Source organism: Cercospora beticola, chromosome 2, assembly GCF_033473495.1.
Source record: "Cercospora beticola chromosome 2, complete sequence".
Classification (NCBI taxonomy): domain Eukaryota; kingdom Fungi; phylum Ascomycota; class Dothideomycetes; order Mycosphaerellales; family Mycosphaerellaceae; genus Cercospora; species Cercospora beticola.
In genome coordinates this window covers 4,427,496-4,448,110 of record NC_088936.1, presented here as the reverse complement: position 1 = coordinate 4,448,110, position 20,615 = coordinate 4,427,496, and the positions used below count along the sequence as shown (strand labels likewise).

The 20,615-nt window shown below is 52.9% G+C and overlaps 9 protein-coding genes across 9 annotated transcripts; 4 read left to right on the top strand and 5 right to left on the bottom strand.

The window, feature by feature from the left end:
• Positions 1-192: 192 nt before the first annotated feature.
• Positions 193-1,723, bottom strand: RHO25_003696 (uncharacterized protein; the record flags this gene model as incomplete). The annotated part of the gene is made up of 5 exons (XM_023599182.2): positions 193-873; positions 926-1,009; positions 1,060-1,318; positions 1,373-1,468; positions 1,557-1,723. 5 exons carry the CDS (start codon positions 1,721-1,723, stop codon positions 193-195), a joined length of 1,287 nt encoding a protein of 428 aa, XP_023455118.1.
• A 1,802-nt stretch (positions 1,724-3,525) lies between these two features.
• Positions 3,526-4,417, top strand: RHO25_003695 (uncharacterized protein; the record flags this gene model as incomplete). The annotated part of the gene is made up of 2 exons (XM_065602434.1): positions 3,526-3,778; positions 3,831-4,417. The coding sequence occupies 2 exons, from the start codon at positions 3,526-3,528 to the stop codon at positions 4,415-4,417; spliced, it is 840 nt and encodes a 279-aa protein (XP_065458506.1).
• Positions 4,418-5,923: 1,506 nt separating this feature from the next.
• RHO25_003694 (uncharacterized protein) lies at positions 5,924-8,179 on the top strand (the record flags this gene model as incomplete). The annotated part of the gene is made up of 1 exon (XM_023599181.2): positions 5,924-8,179. The coding sequence occupies one exon, from the start codon at positions 5,924-5,926 to the stop codon at positions 8,177-8,179; it is 2,256 nt and encodes a 751-aa protein (XP_023455119.1).
• Positions 8,180-10,045: 1,866 nt separating this feature from the next.
• Positions 10,046-11,037, bottom strand: RHO25_003693 (uncharacterized protein; the record flags this gene model as incomplete). Its single annotated transcript, XM_023599179.2, has 2 exons — positions 10,046-10,901; positions 10,961-11,037. 2 exons carry the CDS (start codon positions 11,035-11,037, stop codon positions 10,046-10,048), a joined length of 933 nt encoding a protein of 310 aa, XP_023455107.1.
• A 769-nt stretch (positions 11,038-11,806) lies between these two features.
• Positions 11,807-12,952, bottom strand: RHO25_003692 (uncharacterized protein; the record flags this gene model as incomplete). The annotated part of the gene is made up of 1 exon (XM_023599178.1): positions 11,807-12,952. The coding sequence occupies one exon, from the start codon at positions 12,950-12,952 to the stop codon at positions 11,807-11,809; it is 1,146 nt and encodes a 381-aa protein (XP_023455696.1).
• A 393-nt stretch (positions 12,953-13,345) lies between these two features.
• On the bottom strand, positions 13,346-13,941 carry RHO25_003691 (uncharacterized protein; the record flags this gene model as incomplete). The annotated part of the gene is made up of 2 exons (XM_023599177.1): positions 13,346-13,685; positions 13,736-13,941. 2 exons carry the CDS (start codon positions 13,939-13,941, stop codon positions 13,346-13,348), a joined length of 546 nt encoding a protein of 181 aa, XP_023455111.1.
• A 1,128-nt stretch (positions 13,942-15,069) lies between these two features.
• Positions 15,070-16,140, top strand: RHO25_003690 (uncharacterized protein; the record flags this gene model as incomplete). Its single annotated transcript, XM_023599176.1, has 1 exon — positions 15,070-16,140. One exon carries the CDS (start codon positions 15,070-15,072, stop codon positions 16,138-16,140), a length of 1,071 nt encoding a protein of 356 aa, XP_023455987.1.
• A 311-nt stretch (positions 16,141-16,451) lies between these two features.
• RHO25_003689 (uncharacterized protein) lies at positions 16,452-17,276 on the top strand (the record flags this gene model as incomplete). Its single annotated transcript, XM_023599175.1, has 2 exons — positions 16,452-16,617; positions 16,678-17,276. The coding sequence occupies 2 exons, from the start codon at positions 16,452-16,454 to the stop codon at positions 17,274-17,276; spliced, it is 765 nt and encodes a 254-aa protein (XP_023455986.1).
• A 68-nt stretch (positions 17,277-17,344) lies between these two features.
• On the bottom strand, positions 17,345-20,217 carry RHO25_003688 (uncharacterized protein; the record flags this gene model as incomplete). Its single annotated transcript, XM_023599174.2, has 3 exons — positions 17,345-19,155; positions 19,219-19,608; positions 19,662-20,217. The coding sequence occupies 3 exons, from the start codon at positions 20,215-20,217 to the stop codon at positions 17,345-17,347; spliced, it is 2,757 nt and encodes a 918-aa protein (XP_023455989.1).
• Between the last annotated feature and the right edge of the window lie 398 nt (positions 20,218-20,615).

The window sequence follows — 20,615 nt, the reverse complement described above, 5'->3', positions numbered from 1 at the left end:
TCGCGCGACGCAATGACAATGACTTGGACATGGACTCATGCGCAGTCAATCTCGTCACATTAATCATTATCTCATCGCCATCTTGCCACCGACGAAATCAGTCAAGACAATCCTCTCATGAGAATAAACAATTTATCTTCTATGCAATAGCGCTAATATCGCCAGACCCCAGAATTTCCAAAGATTCATCGGCTATTGAGAATCACCACCACCACCACCAGCAGCAGCAGCAGCAGGAACAACAAAAGCGCTAATTTGAATACAAGCGCCGAGATCACTCTCAAAATCCTCCCCATCGCCAAGGAAGTACGTATTCCCTAGCCCGCAAGACAAAGGATTAACAACAAACGACGGAATCGGCTCCGTCTCCCCATCATCAGGCTCGGGAATAATTTGACGTTTCCGTCTTCTGCTTTCCCGAAGTTGAGGCACCTCTCCCGGGCTACTCCCGCAAGAAATCTCGCATGTGTTGTCATCGTTTCCGTTATCAAGCATCTCACAAAACACCGCGCTCGACCCCTCTGGGAACGTTGTGCCATCTGAATCGAAACCCGCAAAGCTGAGTTGTTGCGGGTTGTTGCCTTGGGTGTTGCTGATGAAAGCTTGCAGTGTTTGGCCCTCGGAGAATAGATTGCCATTGTCGTTGAGGGAGAACGTGGTGGGGCCGAGTTCAGCTGGAGAAATGAATTCGATGGTGCTGACGGTTTCGCCGCTGCCTACGACGGCTCGGAGGCCTTCTACAGCGCCAATGTTGTCTGGATTGGGGGGAGTAGCTGGTTGAGGGTTGCCGAGTACGATGTTGAAGGCTCCTGTTGGGAGAACAGGGCGGCCGGAGGTCACAGTGGTGCTATCGGTCTTGGTAGTTTTGATCTCCTGTGAACTTGAATTAGCGCAGGTGCTGTTTCTACGATCGGGAACAACTGACAGTCTCAGTGGTGGTCGTGGGCGGAGCAGTGGTAATGGTCTTCTCGGTAACGGTGGGAGTCTCCGTGACAGTGCTCTTGTTAACCTGTTACAAGGTCAGCAAGGTTCGATCGACTCTCAGCAAATCGGTCTTACAGTAGTAGTGGACGTAATTTTCTTGGTCGTGGTAAAAGTGCTGAACACAGTAGTTGCACTTGGCTTTACATCGACACATTTGCAGGCCGAGCTGATAGCTTTCTTGCCCTTGTAGGCACTGAAGCATTTCGGTTTGGGCACACTATATGAGGGAGGATAGCTGCGACGGCGGAGCTCCGGAAGTAATGAAGGCGCAGAGCAGGTGGGTTTAACTGTCACAGTGGATGTTGTGTCGGTCTCAATGACAGTTTTTCGCGTCCTAGAGCATCAATGTGAGTAATACTAGCGCCAATGGGAGCGTGTCAAGGCTTACACTGTGGACGTCGAGGTCTCGGTCACCTTGACAGTTGTTGGGGCAACAGTAATGGTCTTCGTGCCCTTCGTTCTGGTGGTAGAGTAGGAGCTCGTCCTAACGATGTTTGGTCAGTCGCGCTCGAGAAGCAATTTTAGATTTTTTGTTGCGTCTGGTGTGCTGACGGTCGCGCCTGAGTACGTACACTGTCCGCCCCTTGTATATGGTGGTTGTTGTCTTTGGCACCTTCATGTAAGAGCTGCAATAAGACGAGGCGCTTTTCTTACATTCTTTGCCAGGGCAGTCATAAGTACCGGCATCGGCAACAGTGCTGAGCCCGACCAGAAGGGCGAGAGAGGAGAAGACACGCATGATGGTGGCGGTCCTGAGGCAGGGACTGGAAGTAGTGTAGGGCGTAAAAGCCCAAATCCGTGAGGCGTCACGCACAAGTTGGTATGAGTGTCGGGTGAAGAAATGGTATGGACGACGTTGCCACCAAGCTTGTCTATGTATGTGGCTGCATTCTATCGTTTGTTGGCGTGACATGGGGCCTAGAAGGCGCCTGGTTCGAGCTCAGCATCACGCAGTCTCGTTTCGGTAAAAGCTTCGCGATTGCAGCGTGAACAGATGGGCCAAGGCCGTAAAAGACCTGAGGCGTGCATGGTGTGCGCTAGAGCCGCGTCTAGACATTGGATCAGCTGGAGTGATTCGCGGTGCCGAGCCGAGAACGGTTTGGCGCTGAGCTCAATCTGGATAGAAGGCTTTGAATTAGGCTTCGAGCGGACAAGACCTATTTCCCTCCCAGACTCAGTGGCTTGGCAACCAAAGGTCGTGGTCGAAGTCCTGACTTGCCTCATCGCTTAGCAAAGGCTGCAGAACATCTTCGTGTAAAGTCTTCGACAGATCTTGTCATTTGCACTCTGTTCTCTAACTGTCAGAGACCTCGGACGGAATAAGGGCTGCATCGTGCGTATTTGGTGGCGTCTTTTCGCCCGCAGCAAGCTATGCAGCAGTAACACATGAGGACTATCAGTCGCGGAATACAAGTTATGAACATGTCGCACTTTGCCTCAGTTGGGTGCCCGTCGAGAAGTCTTCTTCTGGCTCATCGTGGAGGTGATGATCAGATGCGTTCGAAGTGTCCAGCAGGGCCGTGCGCCTTGTGCTACGGCAACTGCTCCAATTTCCAAGTAAACAAAGGCATTCAGCCGGGTGCTCATGCGGTGAGACCTGTTTCGAACAAGTGCAAGAAGTGTGCCAATTTACGAGGACTGATTCGCCGCAGTGCGCCGGCAAGATGCCTCGCCAGTAACACTAGAGGATCTTCCTCTCTGTTGGCAACAGGTGGGAGATGCCTTCATGAACAATCCGAGACTTGGTCCTTGCATCGGAGCCCGGTCGCCGTTTCTCCAGGCGATGTGGCACGGTAGAGGTTGTTCGGGTGCTTGCGTGGAGCGGTGCAATGTCATTGTGAGGTTGAGGAAGAGGAAAGCGACGACTGGAATCAGACGTGGTTCACTGCAGGCACGGGCACTGGCGAGGCGACAGCGAAGTTGGGCCAATGAGCTTTCGGCCGGTTTAGTCCGCGCTTCGTCCCGCCTCCCACCAGGACCCTAATTCTGAACTTCTCTCCGCTTTGTTCTGTTCTGGCACCCACCTTCCACCCTGCCGTGATGGGAATGCATACCAGAGACACGTGTATGCAAAAACATCGTGCGAAGATCAGTCGAGAACTTTAGCAACTGATTCATGCGGGAACTCTGGAGAAAAGACAGCGATCAAGCCACGCGATGTGCAGCGGCATTCGAGTCTACATCTTCCAAAAAGATGAGAACTATCGATACTGGACGGTGAGCATTCGTTGTTGATCAAGCAAAGACTCAAGATCTTGAGCCTCAGGCTTGTTCATGGTCGCAGGTGAGGCCGACACCACATGGAATCGCAATCTAGCAAACAAACCGTACAGCAGTATCTGTACGACATGTCATCATGATCAACAAGGCACTGTTGTGCCGCCAGGCGGAGGCCGCGTGAGTCGCTGCATGCTCGGCCTCGCACTGCAGTTCAAGCTGCTGGGGGAACGAAAGTTGGCAGTGTCCTCTCCTGTTCCCACCAGACTTGCGACGAAGCGCACTTGTCTCCCGAAACTCTAGCATCAGTACGTTCTACTGACCATGCTTTTACCACCATTGATTGCGTTGCTCGTATGTATCGTTCCAGAGACAAAAAGTCAAGTCGCCAATTCTTGGGTCAATCCTCCAGCCTATGCAATACAGCAAGACTGGAGTGCCAATCGTCTGTGGGTCGTCGGAGAGGTGCAGACCATTCAATGGACCACAGTCTTCAGCAACTACAGAATTGAATTGTGGCAGCATGATGTTAACATTAGCTCAAACGCGAACAACAAAGTCTTGGGAACAATCTACAGTTAGTCTCTCACATGACCTGCCGCTGTTGCTGTACTGATAAGTCTGTAAAGCTTCCCCTAGCGGCGTCGACTCGTCTAACGCTGGGTCGTTCAACTACACAGTCGGCAGCGATCTTGACTTTCAACCAAACTCGCCGATTCTGTTCACATGGATGTTCGACCTGAATGGCGACGGGAACTTCTCATCATACGCTGTCAACTTAACGCAGGCTAGCAGCAGTACGATCGCAAGCTCAACGATGACTTTTACATCGTCGTTTCCGACAACCTCGTCGTCCGCCATTTCAACTTCCAGTTCGAATCAGAATGACAATCCTTCAGGCACGACACTTGCCCTGAAAGTCGGAATGGGCGTGGGACTCGGCCTAGGCATACCTCTCCTTCTCATCATCGGTGGTATCATCGGCTGGAAGATCAGACACCGACGCTCGACCTCGTCACCACGCCCATCGCAAGAGAACTCGAACCCATCGAAGGTACAGGCACCTCCAAGCTACCCTGATAGCACTGGCAATCACGAAACACAGGCACAAAAAATCTCTCAAGAACAGCCCAACGACCAGGGCGAGAACTTGACAGGTCGACAACCAGCACTTGAGATCAATTCGCGCCAGCCGCCGTCGGAACTGGGCAGCTAGCCCATGGCCCGGTGCTTGGCAATTTTCAAGAGACGATGGACACGAAGAGACGATGAACACGCCATGTAGCAATAGTCAGAAGCGAGGATGGACCCCAAGCGCTGGCACAAGGAGGGTGAAGAATGTCGTGTAGATTACCTGCGGTGCGCTACGAATTTGGGCGGCAATGGGATTTGTCGTTGAACAAGGCGACTAGCAAGAGTGGACAAAGCAGCCATTCGAATGAACGGCACGTAACCAACACGAAGTCGTGGTCTACGAGAAACGCAAGTCGTTGGTCAAAACATGAGTCCAAAAAAAGCAATGCAGTAAAGCATACGTCCCGTCTATCACAAGACGTATATTTCGCAAACTAGGCATTCACATCCATATACGATATAGTACCAGATACAAATACTGTTCCGTATTGCCGCCTTTGCACGTTCGGAGCGCTCCTATTCACGTTCTGTCCTTTGTCGGGATTGATTTGGAGATTTTGCCTGCCTTTCCGAACTACCCATATCTTTTCAGACAAGCCAGGTACTGATCATTAGCGTACAGTCGCAGTGAATGGAATATATCGAAACCAATATACGCTTAGTGTCTCGCTCCTTTCGTGTTTTTGCTCTCGTGGCTTTGATTAGTACTGCTTTGTGGGTGACAGGGCGGCATTGGGATCCAGCATCGGCTTGCACGAATGGCAGTCGGATACCCATATTCCGCCTAGATGTGATGAATCGGTGCGCCTGTGTTGGACGGCTGCAAGGAGTTGATATCAAGAACAATGGCGGGCGTGCTCCATGGCTATTTCTGCACGAAGTGGTCGTGATTCATGAGCGAGCTTCCAAGTTCCCAGAGCTTCACTTCGCATACTTGTCGCTATGATACCTGCAAAAGCTTGTGATAGTGCGTAGCAGCATGTACGGCGAAGTTTCCAAGTCTCACCACGCCCCCTCGTGTCCCCGTGGAGAATTGCAGGAAGGTTTGGAGGCTTGCAGAGGTGAGGTCTGGCTGGCCTTGGCAGGGAACGGTTCACAGCCAGGCGAGAAGAGGCGCCCTCGTGGCTCGCGGCATGCCTTCGTCCAACTGCCATTTTGGTAGCATAGTGGCGTGATACAGCGGCATCTGATGAGTCGTGATCATGCTTTCGTCTTCTCTCCGCATGCTCGTGTGAGAGTGTGCACGTGCAGATTTGCCACCTACTGTCAACGGATTTGGTGCAGACTGCTGCTCGAACTCGTTCCGTAAGGCGGTGGATGTCGGAAAGCTAGCACCGTGTGCACATGCAACGAAGTTGAGTCTCAGTGGAAATAATGTCGGACGGAGTCATTCGTCCGAAGCATTCTTGCCTCGAAAGTGAGTCCTGTTAAAAGTGTCGAGCACGTGACAGCGCGTGCTGGCTCGTGCACATCTACAGCTTGAGCTGTGCAACTCCCATGGCATCTGTAAATCATAACTCTTAGACACTAAGTAGTTCACCGACTCACTGACAATGCCATGAGCGCTGTCTGAGTACAAGTCGCTCCAATGCCGCACTACACCATCCCCATCAGCTCCTCCAACGGCCGCAACTCGCCCAAACCTCCGCCGAGCACCGTCTACACAGTCTCCGAGCCTCCCTATCATGGTCAGCTCAAGACTACCACCGATGCCTACCGCTCGTCTTCTCCCGACACCGCCATCGTCATTGACAATGGCTCGTCAGCCATACGCGCTGGCTGGCAATCAGATGCCGATCCTCGTCTGGTCTTCCCTCCGCTCATGGCGCGCTACACCGATCGCAAACTGAATCGCAAGCTGAATTTCATCGGCTCGGAAATTTATTTTGACGGAACTGCGAGAGGACAGGCCAAGAACATCTATGAGCCGGGGAGCAACATCATTAACAATTGGGATGTTCAAGAGGGCGTTCTGGATTACATCTTTCTCAAATTGGGATTGGGAGAAGCAAACAAGAGCGTGATTGACAGGCCGATTGTCATGACCGAGCCGCTCGCGAATCCGCAATACACGAGGAAAGTGATGAGCGAGATCCTGTTCGAGCTGTATGGCGCGCCTTCTGTCGCATACGGCGTAGACAGCCTGTTCAGCTATCACTACAATGGAGGCAATACAGGGCTGGTAGTCTCGAGTGCCAACATGAGCACACATCTGATCCCAGTAGTGGACAAGCAACCAATGATCAGCGCGGCGACTCGGTTAGACTGGGGTAGAGCGCAATGTGCTGGGTTCTTGGAGAGACTGCTGCGCATCAAGTATCCTGGGCTATTGACAACGGGAAAAGTGAATGAGACGCAGATTGAGGATTTGGTCAAGCAACACTGCTATGTCAGCCGGGACTACGATGGAGAGATGAAGCAAATGCTAGATTGGACAGGCCTGGAGGACCGAGATCATGTCGTACAGCTTCCGTTCCAGGAGAAAGAAGTCGTGCAAAAGACAGATGAAGAAATCGCACGGGCCGAGGAGAAAAGACGTGAAGGAGGGCGGAGACTGCAAGAACAAGCTGCGAAAATGCGCTTGGAAAAGCTAATTCGTAAAGAAGAGGAAGTGGAGTACTACAAGCAGGTACAGCAGCAGATTCAGGATGCTACGACGAAGAAGGAAATTCGAGCCATCTTGGACGACGAGGAGTTCAAGGACGAGAACCAGCTGAACAAGAAGATCATTGAGATGGAGAAGAGTATACGAAAGCAGAGGAATAAAGATGTCGGGGACCTGGAAGAAGAAGTTGTCGAGGAGCCCACATACCCGCTCCTGGACATTCCCGACGCGGAGCTGGACGAGGAAGGCATCAAGGCGAAGAGACAGCAGAAGCTCCTCAAAGCAAACCACGATGCACGTGCGAGAGCAAAGGCTGAGAAGGAAGCGGAAAAAGCACGCCAGGTTGAGCTGCAAAGACAGGATGACCTGCGACGCGAGGCAGACCTCGACGGATGGGTAGAGGAGCGCCGCGCCGCACGTCTAGCTGTCATCCAGAGAATCAAAGAGCGCGAGCGATTAAAGGCCGAGCTTGGCAATCGCAAGTCTCAAGCCGCCCAATTACGAATGAAGCAGATTGCCAATCTGGCCTCAGATCAGCCTACCAAGAAGCGGCGGCGAGGTGGCAATGATGACGACGGATTCGGCGCTGACGACGATGACTGGATGGTATATCGAGAAATCCAGGCCGGCAAGGAAGATGACGAGGAAGATGAAGAAGAGGATTACCAGGGACAGCTGAAGGCCATTGAGGCGCAATTACTCGAGCACGACCCCGACTTCACGATTGAGAGCACTCTGGAGCAACAAAAGGACTGGACTAAGAGCTTAGTGCACGCTTTCACACGAGGACCCTACCCGTTCGATACGGAAAGTGCCAGGGAAAGCAGCCAATTCCACCTCAACGTCGAACGGATCCGTGTACCGGAGGTCATCTTCCAACCCAGCATCGCAGGCGTCGATCAAGCCGGTATCGTGGAGATTGCAGAAGATATTCTCATGCAACGTCTCTCTTCACATGCCGCGCGCGACGACATCTTGAAAGACGTCTTCCTCACAGGAGGCTATACATTCTTCCAAGGCTTCGAAGAACGGCTTCGAGATGAGTTACGTGCTGTCCTGCCCGCCGAAGTGCAGCTCAACGTTCGCAAAGCAAAGAATCCTTCACTTGATGCTTGGAAAGGTGCTGCGAAGTGGGCAAGCTCGAGCGAAAGTCGGACCAACTTCGTCTCCAAGGAGGAATGGGCGGAGAAGGGTGGGGACTATTTGCGAGAGCACAATCTGGGTAATGTTTTCACGTAAGCTGGCCGGGTTGACAAGACGAGAAATGTGTATTATTACTCTGATGATTATAGCGATGGCGTTCGGGTGGGATCGAGAAGAGTGGCATAGATGCCGATCAATATGGGCAGAGAGGTATACTTGCTAGAGGGCATGGGAAAGACCTTGGATGCGAGCCTAGACGAGAGGACTTTCACGCTCGTCGCGGGTCGAGCTTAGTCGAGAAGAGCATGATACTAGATGACTTCTGCAATCAAGCTGCTTATGTGAATGTCAATCGAGACCTGCTTACGAGCTCGCAGTGAGAAGCAGACCTATCTTGACACAGTCCATGCGCGAGCACGAGGATCATGGAGCCGCGTTGCCGTCGACGATCGGTAGCACTCTTCTTCAAGCGCGTTTCCACAGCCACTGCTCTGAGCCAACCATCGTATCGGCAGAAAGCTCTCCTCGCCACCATACCTAACCCCATTCACAACATCCCCTTCCCCCTCTGCTCCTTCCTCTCCTCCCAAACCGTCTTCCCACTACAACTACAAACCGTCTTATTATTATCCCAAACCCCCGCCGACCTCGCAATAACCCCAACCAAACAATTCTCATCCTCCTTCTCCTCCTTCCCAAACTCCGCCCGACTAACAACCATACTCCTCCCAATCAACTCCCAAATCCTAACCGGTCGATCCACAAAACTACTCCCCATCCCATTCTTCCCAACTTCAATCGTCCCAAACACGCCCTTCACATCTTTCCCTTTCCGATTCTCCTCTTTCGCTCTAAACCAATCCCATACACCCCCCACACTCCTCGGTCCTTGCGAAATATTCCCCGTTTCGCGTACAGAGACATTATATTTTCCCTCAGCTACGCCTTTTAATGTCATATCTGCCAAAACCAACGCTTCCCTCCCCTCAGCATCCTTTCCTTGCGTATCCTTCGGAACAACTTCTACCATCCTCACCAGACCCCGAACCTGCTCATGTAACGCCACACTCTCAGCATGAGTTTCGAGAATACAAACCGCCGCACTTTCAGCTTTCCCGCTTCCTCGCAGGATTGCATCGCGGCCTGTAGCTTCTATGGCGGAAACGATGGCTGAGGGGGCGGCGTTGCCTGTTATGCTGACGATTTGGTCTTTCAAAGAAGCTGTAATGTTTTGGATTCCAGGGACATTTTGTTGGAGGGCTGTGGTTATGTCGGAGATGCAGGAGTCGCAGGATAGTGGGACGGCGAAGGTTGTTTCGAAGGTGGGGAGGGTTGATGAGGATGAGGAGGAGGGGTTCGCCCCAGGAGCTGAGGTTGATGAGGTGGTCATGGTGGGCGATGCGGAGGAGTGGTGATCGTAAGAGACAGTGTGTGAGGAGTGACTGCACTCAGAGAAAGTTGTCTGTTGTGTTTCGAGATGGAGACATTGGAGGGGTCGGAGCAGTGAGGTCAGATCGATTGGAAATCAGTTGCCCCACCTTCCCGGGCGATACTCTCGCGCCATATTGAAGCATAGCGCACCGGGGCTCATCCAACGACAGTCTCGACTCGCACAATTCAATAGCATTATGGAGCAGGACGTGAAGTGTGTTAGTAGAACGAGGAACCACGTCGTGCATGCAGATCATGAGCAGATTTATGCAGGAACGACGACTGACAAGGGACTTTGATGGACAACAGCATATAATAGCAACAGCTTTTCTCGTACGCTATCTGGATATCATAACTTCGTGACAATTTTTTCCCGCCTATCTCATGCAACCGGCGCCAAATCGCTCTTCGCAATACTGATACATCGTGGCCAATGACATCATTAAAAGGTCGCCGTTCTGTCGATGCCTCCACTCAAGTGTCAACGACTATGCTCTTGAAAGCACAGCCATCGAGGTGTGATTGCAGCCTTTAAGAAGAACGTGGGCAGCTGGCACAAGCACACTTGCCTGGCTCGCAAGCGCACTTCTCGTCGGCGCCACCGCAGTTGCACTTGGTCTTCTCAGTGCCTGGAACCTTCTCGAGTTCGGCCTCCTCTGCTGAGACGGCAGGCTTGCTGTCATCTGGGTTCTTGCTGCAGCTGGAGCACGCGCACTCGCCCGGCTTGCAGGAGCACTTGCCAGCGACACTACCGCAGTTGCAAGCGGTGCGACCCTCCTTGCCCTCGACTGGGTGGTTTGGTGCTTTGCCAGCCTTGAGCGATGCAAGGTGCTTGGCCTCGTTGTGGACGTCGAGCACCTGCTTGCTACCTTGCTCGTAGAATGCGCGGACCTTCTGTCCGGTCGGGGTTCCGAGAGCCTTCTCAAAGTATGAGTTGAGGCCTCTCCAGCCCTCGTTGGCCTTGGCGGTAATGCCGTACTGGTTGTCGGTAGCCTGAGCCTTCTCGGTCACCTTGTACTTGGAGTCGAAGTTCGTAAGGGCAGAGGTGAAACGCTGGGAGATGCCATGTTGCTGGTCGAGGGCGAGAGCCTTCTGGATGACCTGATCGCTCAGGTTGTAGCCATGTGCCAACATCTCTGCAGCGACACGAGCACGAGGCTTGTCTTCTTGTGCGAGGTCATCTTCTGAGGCACCTGCTGTCTTTCCACCGGCAGCCTGGTCGAGCGATTTGCCCGGGGTGACGTGCACCTGCGATGGACCGAGCTGTGTGTTGTCGAGCAGCAGAGCTGTCTTTGCTGCCGTCTCTTTCTCGAAGGTAACTGTGGCGGACTGCGACGACGATGCCTCGCTGGACTCTGGGGTCACGGAGATGGATTGGATCTTGCCGCTAGATTGAAAGTCAGTGGATGTGTTCCCAGTATCGTGGAAGACTGGCGTGAAACTTACCAAAAGCTGAAGAAGTCGCGGACCTCCTTCTCGCTGGTCTGACCGCTGATACCCTGGACGTGGACGGTGTTCGACATGATGGGTGGTCGTGGGTTGTGTTGTTTGCGGAAGTGGAAGATGGGTTTCGGATTTGGAGAGGATGTATTGTTGAGAGTGTGTGGAAGGTGGTGTTGTGTGGAAGAAGGTGCGTTATATGCTGCTCCCAGACACGAGGCCTTTTTGCGCGGTCAATGTTGGCAACGCACAAACAGCGCAACTCTATTGAGCAGGCACCACGTCATGGGTGGAGGGAGGGGCAAATCACCCGGTCCAGCCACATGAACGACTGCGCCACGTCGTCTTCTTCGCTCTTCACGTTCCATCTACGCAATTCCACTGCCCACGCGAGAACGACGAGTCGTATTCCTCGCACTGTACTCGCTCACACTTAGGCAACGAGTTTCTACACACTTTCACATGCACTGAACGTCTCGCCGAGAGCAGCGTCAGAGCATGCGCCACCATCTCCAAATTTATGATTGGGCGGGTATCAGGGCTACCATGCCTATCAGACCACAAGCGGAGCGCCGGCCAGAAACATGATGCGTTGTCCAAAGCAGTGCATGAATTCCAGAATGCTAGCTATGTTTTCGCGCGCGTTACAGAAGTCGAGAAGTCAAAAGGGTATCTATACCATAAGATCGCAAAAACCAGCTGCCTCCCACAAGCACACTATGACTTGCTGGCCATCTTCGAACCGGACACGCCTCAAAGCGCCAACATGAGCGACCGCTGCAGATTCTTAGCAGCCGTATTATCGTCAGAGATGTTAATTTGTTTGCATTACTAGTAGATGAGTGACCACATTCACGACCTAGAAGGTTGCAAAGTCGTTGGAACTTCACCTGCAGCCTGGGTCGCGTAGCCCAGCTCGTGGCGGCGGCCCGTGTCTTCCAGTTCACCTATTTCATGACCAGTGTCGTGCTTCACCTCAGTAGCCGCCTGCCCATGATACGCATCAACATATGTCCCTTGGAGCTCTGACTTCTCTTGCGAAAGAAGTCGTCTGCTTGGATCGGATCCATCGAGTTCGGCCTTTGCATAAGTTACAGCACTGCTCTGATGCTTGACGTCCGATAATTCAGCAGCATGACGCTCGTCTCCATATCCTGCATCCGGCAACACTGCTCTCGAATGATAACTGGTCTGCTGCAGCGCCTCTCTTCTTCGTTTCCTTCGTCTGAGGCAGAAAAGTATCCCAGCGACAAGCCCCAGCAGCACCACGACCGGTACGGCCACTCCGACTGCAATCTTTGTGGTATTGCCACTCCCACCACTTCCTCCCTCAAGTGGCGCATCATGAACCAACAGCACCGCAGGCGTCGTGTACGCCACGATCGTTGTCCCGGTCCTTGTCGTCGTCCCAGTAGTCGGATCGGGCGTGCCATTTGTATGATTGAAACTCCGACTTTCTGACCTACAAGCCTGCAATCTCGTTGAAGTCTCCACGCGCGAGTAACATTGCACCAAACCGCCCATCGTCCAAGCATTCGGACAACAAACGACTTGTGTACCCGGAACACCAACGAGCGCCAGAGGTTTCTGCCCATCATCCCATATTCCCATACTCGTCGGCGCAGGACCTGTGAGCGTCGTCGCAGCTTGCCACCCTGCGGGACAGGAATAGCCTGGCGAGTAATAGAATTTCTGCTCGCCTGGGAGCCAGTTATTGTTCCCGCCCGCAATAGCGGCGGGGTTTGGTCCTGTGTATGAAGGATAGCATTCTGAACGGGGAAGATCTGCCGTTCTAGTCCAGTCGCAGTGTTGACCCCATGCTCCACGGGCTTGAATGAAGAGGTTGGTAGACACGGGTGTGTTGCAACTCGCGGGTGGAGTGAAGACTGTTGTGAGAGGACCTAGATTGCTCCAGGTTGCGGTGTAGGAGACGGTGGATTGCGGGAGAGCGCGATAAGTGAACACAGCTGTGTACGCGCTCAGTGTGCTTGAGGCCATTGTTACGAGGGCATGAGGGAGATGAAGATCGGTTCGCGCTCACCTGCGCGTGAGTTGGGTGCGCGAGGTCGAGAGATTTTGATTGCGATCAGAGAAGACATCGCGTCCCGAATAGCACCCCCAAGATAGATGGCGATGCAGCCATGCTGGGCTTCGAGCAGGAGGGGCTGTGTCCGAGCCGTTGGCATGAGGGCTTGTTCGTCCAATCGTAGAACGCACTGGTGCGAGGCGGAGCTTCGAGGCGTTCTTGGAAAAAGTGAAATGTTGATCGCCAATAATGTGGCTTGAGAAGGATCACGACTCGCGAATGCGAGCGATGAGTTCAGGATGTTGCCGTGTGTTCACGCACAGGCGTGGACGCTGCACTCGCACAGTATATGCTACCCCATTGCCTCATGGCAGGCCATTCGGCCACGGCTTCTCCCTCAAGCCAGCAGCCCAATTGTTGTGCAAACCATCCTCATATCGAATCTTGGTCTCGCTCAAATCAACACCATCTTGCGGCTGGTCAACTGTAGCAACATTTACAGGGAAGAAATCATGGCGTTGGCCTTCCCATTCGTAGTAGCCTTCTTGCCAGACATGAGTGCCGCAGTCTCTGCAGAAGTACTTTGCGCCTGTCTTGACGTTGGGCGCATAGCTTCCCAGAGCGGGATCTTCTCTGGAATCGGGACTAATCAGATGGAAATCCTTGGACAGGTTCTTGAGACCGTGTCCAGTGAGTCCCAATTTCCTGCAAGACGGCTGAGCATAGGTTTGTCCTTTGGCAGTGGTCCTACTTACTGGCAGAACGTGCAACTGCAGCGATTTGCGCTCAGAGGAAGGGAAGTGACATCGAAGGTGTATTTGATGAAGCCGCAGTGGCAGCTGCCTTTGATGCTCTTCTTTTCCGGGGGGGTTCCGTCGTCCTGCTTTTGCTGCTTTGAAGTCTGCTCAGTGTCTCCCTCGGCGGCGCGCTTCTTGTTGCCACTGTCGTCGTCGCTTGCCATGATCACAAGTCTGATTACGATCAAGTGAACGCGAAATATGCTGTATGCATCGCACGAGGGCAATGCCGTGAGTACTTATGCTTCTGTTGCAGCGGTGAAACAGCTCCGTCAGCTTCAGCTTCTACAATAGGCAGCTATGCCAATGGCTCGCTGTTCCCCGCGCCACATCTCCTCCCTTTTGAGACTATCGCTGAGAAGTTGTCCTACAAGTTAGGCGCGAGACCGACGCGTCAAGCTGCTTACGATGAGGCATCTCAAGCTGCCGAACGCGTCCGAACGCGCGCGTGAGAGTACGCGGTGCTGAGGTTTGGAGGATTCTGGTCTGTCAACGGCCACAGCTGTCGCTCTGCTGAAGACGCGACGTTGAACCCCGTGCTGTGTCGCTGCCAAATCGAGTGATGAAGTTACGTTGCGAGACGAGACTGCTGAAGACATTGATGACCGCAGAGACCAGGAGCAGTCTTGGCGATCTTGCTTTGGAGCCTCCACTTCGTCGCATGCATCACCACTCTTCAAACTACTTCCTCCATCAAACGACGCAATGGATTAGTGCTATCGCTGACATCACAGCATCTCAAATACGTCTTCCACGTGGAAGTCAAGAACACAACCTCTCATCAAATAGGGCTGCAGAACGACCACCACAATGTTCGCCTTGTCCGTCCCAGCTACCCGGACTGCTGAATCTTCCAGAAGAAAGGCGGTCATTGTCTTCCCCTCTGCAGGCGATCCGCCCCGTGGAATGCGCACGCGAGGGCCTCTGCAAGCAGATACTCGACAAAGACCAATTGTTCGGCACGCTCCACACATTCCTCGCTACCAACTGCAAGCATGTGGAACAGATCTGTGGACTTCCCTAAAGCATGGTCGAGTTTCGTCGTGTCGAGCAAAGGATCGGCTGTAGTCGACTGCACTCTTTGGCGGCCTGTCCGTCTAGCTCTAGATCCTTGACGCACTCACCACGAGCGACAATGAGGTCGGCAACGATATACCTTGGTAAGTGTAATTCTCTTGGTGTTGATATGTCGATTGAATGCTTTCCTTCAGCTGTGCCGTGTCTACCTTTCGCTGTTTCTACTGAGACTCCAATCGAGTGCATCATATTCTAGCTGGAACACTATTACCAAGATGTCAGTCAATACTGGAAAACAGCTGCATTGGACGCAGCGTATCGCGTTGGTCAGACACAACCTTCACGCCGCAAGTCGAAGTGGCGACTTCGGCTTCTTCAAAGCACTCCAAGCTGCGGGCATGTTGGAGGGCACGAACCATTTCGCAAGCCTTGCTGCTACTCTCGGAGATGAAGCAGACACTGTCATGGCAGCGATGGACAACCTGAATGGCGGCATGGCATTCATCCACCAGGATGCATTCCGGAATGTATACAACAACATCAAGGATAGCATGAGAGACGAAAGCACCAAGGCAGCAGACAAGTCCAAGCTCTATGTCGACATCACTATGCAGAAGAACATGGCTGCTATGGCGATCGAGAAGCTGTGCAATTCTGCAATCGCACTCATTAACCAGCAGCCCGCAGCTCAAGCCCAAGATCAAGCCGCCAATGTTTTCGTTACTGGAGCCACTCTCATTGCGGATTGTATTGAAGTGGTCATCAAGCAGTTGGACACCATTGACCAAAAGATGGACGACTTCATTCGCCTTGAAGAAAGCTGGAACATTGTCAAAGCCTCCGTCGTTTCCGCGAACGCTGGATTGAAGGGTGTCTACTACATGCTTGATGCACCAGAGCCGCAAGAAACCACACGATCGCCAAGTATAGCAAGCGCTGGAAGCTCCGTCTTCCGTCGACTTTCGACTGCTTTCCAAGGATCACATTCTCCAGCCCCGGGCACTCGAGCATCGAGCATCGCCAGTGCAGGTGCCGCACCATCGTCTACCTATCGCACACCGGCATATGTGCGGAACAGTATCAGCGCCGGTTGTCCTACCAGTATGCCATCGAACACAAATTCTGCAGCCTTCAACCTCAACTCCTTCAACAGCAACGGCTCCTCCTTCAACAGCAATGCTTTTGATAGGAATATCTTCAAAGCACACAAATTAAGCACCATTCCGCCGACACCACACTCAGAAGAACTTGATCCCTTCGACACCGACGACATGGAAGACGTCCCGCCTATGCCCGAAATACCCGTCGCACTCCAGCCCAATTCAGGAAGCGTTGCCGTTTCGTGACTCGTTGATGAGGCCAGCAGGGAGCGGGATAAGGCACGGGGAGATGAGACTATGGCAAAACTGGATGAATACATTGAGATGAACGAACTGTATATACAGATCCTCTGTACATAATATAATTTCCTGTAAATACATTAATGACTGAACAAAAATGCGCAAGTAGTTGCTGCTCCAGTTCACTCGCACCTTCTCCTTACGTAACACGTTCGACAACCTTAAACTTGCGACTTTCAACTTCCACCTCCACTTCCTCTCCAGAACAACACAACACAACTTCGCTTGTTCTTGACATCACGCCAGGACTCGCAATAATGCCTCAACATATCTCAGTCCGCGACTTCATTCGCTTCCCCGCAACCTCCGACCCCAAAGAACCCACTTCCACCCTCGTCCTCACTTCAAGCGGAAACCGTTTCGTCGACATTCGGATTTTGAAAGAAGGGCCCGAACCAATTCCTCAAGTTGCGAAAGATGCAGGTAATGCGGCACTCCAAACACAAACTCAATTAATCCCGAGTTCCCACTGATTTTTCCAAGCCCTCCTCCCTCTCTCCCACCTCGACTGGGCTTTCGCAGGTACATCCTCCTCAAACGAGAACGTCAACGGAGAAGTCAAATCTGTTTGGACGCACTGGATTGATTCTCGAACTTTACAGCCAGAGACTGTGAATGACTCCGGCGTCATGGATCCACAATCTGATGGGAGGACGTTGGAGAGAGGTGTTATGCCAGACCCGGAAACGGGGAAATTAGTTAGATACGAGGAAATGTGGAGGGATATTGAAGCTTCTTCTTGCGGAGAGAAGAATGCCGCTAGTGGAGTGAAATGTGTAGTGTTGCAAATGTATTGTGAAACTGGCGGGGAAGAGAAAGATCGAGCGAGAGGGATGGTGATAAGGCTGGGGCAGTTTTGTCAGGGGGTTGTGAGGGTTGGGGAGGCGTTTGCGTTGGAGAGGTGGGCGTGGAAGGAGGGGGAGGAGAAGGTGGGAGGTGGGTGGAAGAGGGAGGTGAGGATGGGGGATTTGTTTTTGCCTTGTGGGGTGGCGATGGAGCATTTTGAGAGGTTGAAGGTTGGAGGGAAGGTTACGTATGAGGGGTTTGAGTGGTCGGTTGTGGAGTTGGAGGAGAGGGGCTGAGAGAGGAACGGGAGAGAGTGTGGAGGTTGAAGGTGTTGTTTGGATTTTTGAGATACGCTATGGGGATATCATAGTAAAAGACATGCAAAGGCTATGGAGATGATGCAGATTGTTAAAGAAGGGATGGCACGTTCTGAGCCGCCAGTGGGTATCCCGACTGTGCTGGTCTCGCTTGGTGCCTCACTGGTTGCTGCGCTGGCCTGCGATACTGTAGAGCTGCTGCTCGCGGCAGTAGCAGCTGCGACTCCGTCTACCCTCGTTTCGCTCTGCTTCTGCATCACCGAAGAGACGGCAAGTCGAGGTAGACCATCACTCATCACTGCGCTAATCTCATGGAACTCCACTGTCGCTGCCTCTCCCATATGAATCGTGATCGTCGTCACCGCGTTAAAGAGCACCTCATGATCGGCAGCGGGACTTGCTGTAAGCGTCATGGAATTCAATGTCAAAATATCATTGGCCTCATGCATTACGGCTGCAGGCGTCTGCGCTGGGGGCGCCTGAGCTGGGGCATTCGCGACCGGTTGCCCTGGGCGCGCATTGTCATCTGGTGTGGGGTTTGCTTGAGGTGCTGCGTGCACTGTGAAAGCTGTTTCAGCATTCTGGAAGACGTGTTCTCCTCCGGGTGCGGTGCTGGGTGTCAGCGTCCACGAATCGATTGTGACGGCTTTGGCTGATTCTCCTGAAGCTGGTACTTGAATGGTGATCGTTGTCTTCGCATCTTGGAATACAACGCCGGTAGCAACAGGATTTGCAGGTTGCTGAGTGAGGGTGATCGAGCCGATCGCGAGTATTGGGGCTGGAGGTTGTTGCTCGTGTTGCCCAAAATTCTGATTGCCATTCGTATTTCCGAAAATTGGGGCATGTGATGGTCGTGGCACCTCATCATTCGAATTGCCTTTGTCCTCAGGTCCAGAGTTGTTCGAGCCATTCGATGGTCGATTGGGGCTGCCTGCAGGGCGATTCTCACCTTGCTGCGGTTGCGCTGATGAGCTGCCTTCATTCTGTTGCGGAGGTGCTGGTCGGCTATCGTCATCATCATCGCCAGTGCTTGGCCGCGAGATGACATCCGGCACCGCGCTTGGGGTCTCGCTGAGCTGTGATCCAACTGGATGCGCAGGAGTCGCAGGCGTCGAAACCGGGTCATACTTCTGAGTAGTCGTTGCAGTAGGAGTCGCTGGCCAGCCAACGGGAAGAGTGGGTTTCGCCGCTGCAGTGTGTTGGATGAGTGCCACAGGAGGGTCCCAGATGCCGAATTGCAGCCAGCCCGCATCAGTACCGTAAAGCTCGTGCAACTCCTTGGTGAACCTTTCTTCCTCAATAATGTACGGCTCGTAGTCGTTCAGAATTGTCCAGCTTTGGACCTCTGTTCCCCGCACCGCAGCCGTGTTCGTGAAGTACTGCAACCACTTTTGCGGACCATTGAAGTATGCCGCGGCTGGGACATTCTGGTAGCAGTGCTCGCCCTCCTGGATATATTGCGTCGTGTAAGTTCCATTTCCGGAATCGCACAACCAGTTCAGATGGCTATAGTCGAAGGGATATCGAGGCGCTCCTCCGTCAGGAGCGCGACGAATGCTTGATAGGTGCTCCGGCTGCATAGTGCGAATTGTTTTCGCGATATGCGGTCCACACCCATCTGCACGGCCTACATTCGTGTACACCATAGCGATCATAGGAGATGTGATAGTGACACCATCTGTAATCATCGTGTTCGGCCCGTCTCCTGTACGTGTTCCGGGAATTGTCTCGGCTGTTCGCATGACACCGGCCTCATTCGGCTTGTAGCAGAGTAGGCTGTCGTCGGTGGGATCTTTGACCTGAACAGGCCAGTACAGTAATTGCGCGTGTTCGGCCATGACCTCGTTCGTGAAGTTTCCTGTGGTACACCAAGTGAAGTTAGCTTCAGGCCCTCATATTAATCTGAAGCAGAAGTTCATACCCCAACCCTCCACCACTGGTGGCTGACAAGATTTCTTCCCCGAGGGAATGGCGGTTCCGGATGTAGCGCACGGCGGCTCGTACAAAGTCTGGTTGGCGTATAGGACTTTCAGCTTTGCCGTCTCGTACCAGTCATGTAATTGTGTACACTCCTCTGCGCCAATAGTGCAAGGAGCAGGCGTCGGATAAGGACCAGAGACATGCGTTTCTGTCACGGTGTAGACCTCTCGTGTTACGGTGCTCCACGTTAGATATTGCCCTGAACCAACAACCCTAGGATTGCCGTCACACAGTGTCGTTACACTGGCAGCAGCTACACCGCCGCCGATACTGGCCAAAGAAGTGGGCCATTTCAATGTCCAAACGGTCTCAGAGTACTCGGTGTGGTAGCCTGGCACTTGAGATTAGCTGTGAGACGTGCACCAAATATCGTATAATGCTTACTCGTTTGTGCTGCATGCTGACTTATGTACGCGCGAGAAGCATTCAGCCAGGAGAATAGGTCTGTTTGACAACTGCTTGCGGCAGCGAAATCTTGCGTTGAGGCGGTCGTGATACTGGAAAAAGCTGTAACGTTTCCATGTGAGTTTGTACCATTCTGCCTGGCAATAGAGAGAGTAGGAAAGGGTGATGACGATGGCGATGTTGATGTAGTTGATGTCGTTGATGCTTGACGGTCTGGGGACCCTGTCGCGCTCGCTCCTGTTATCGTTGCTGGAGTGATGCTGGAGCTGTCTGTATTCGAATTTGCGCCTGAAGACGATGCTGTGCTGCTCGAGGTAGATTCCGCCGTCTTCGCTCCATCGTCATCCTCTCCACTAGTCTGACCAAGGCCCTGTAGAATAAAGTCGGCGAGATGTGCAGTTGTGGTTGTTGAAATGCTGGAGCTTGAAGAGCTGCTCAATGCAATTGTGGTATTCGTGGTTGTGCCATTACGCGCTCTGAGAGACACGGCAGACGCGCAGAGAGGGGCCAATAGAACAGCCACGCGCCACGACATTGCTGGCGCCCGAGACTGGAGGTATAGGAACGAGAAATGCCTACCTTGACGCTGGAGTATCGTCGGTCTTTGTGTGAGTGGGGGCACTGTCTATAAGCATCCTGTTTGGACCAACATATTGCATGCTTCTTTGCTCGTGGGATCCATCGCCTCTGGGCGCAGTCCTCCTCCCACTGCGACTCGGCGGGTATAGATAGCATAGTTCAAGCCATCATGTGCCTTGATATTTCCGCATTGATCCTTCGAGGCGCTAAATGCCGTTAGCTAGGCTGTGAGAGTGCCTAGTATGCAAATGCTAAATCCTTCGCACAGCCCAAGGAGGAACAGCTAGATGAGCTGTACCATCTATAGCGGTGGTGAGTGACGAGCAACATGCGCCTTGCATGGAGCTTGTTAGT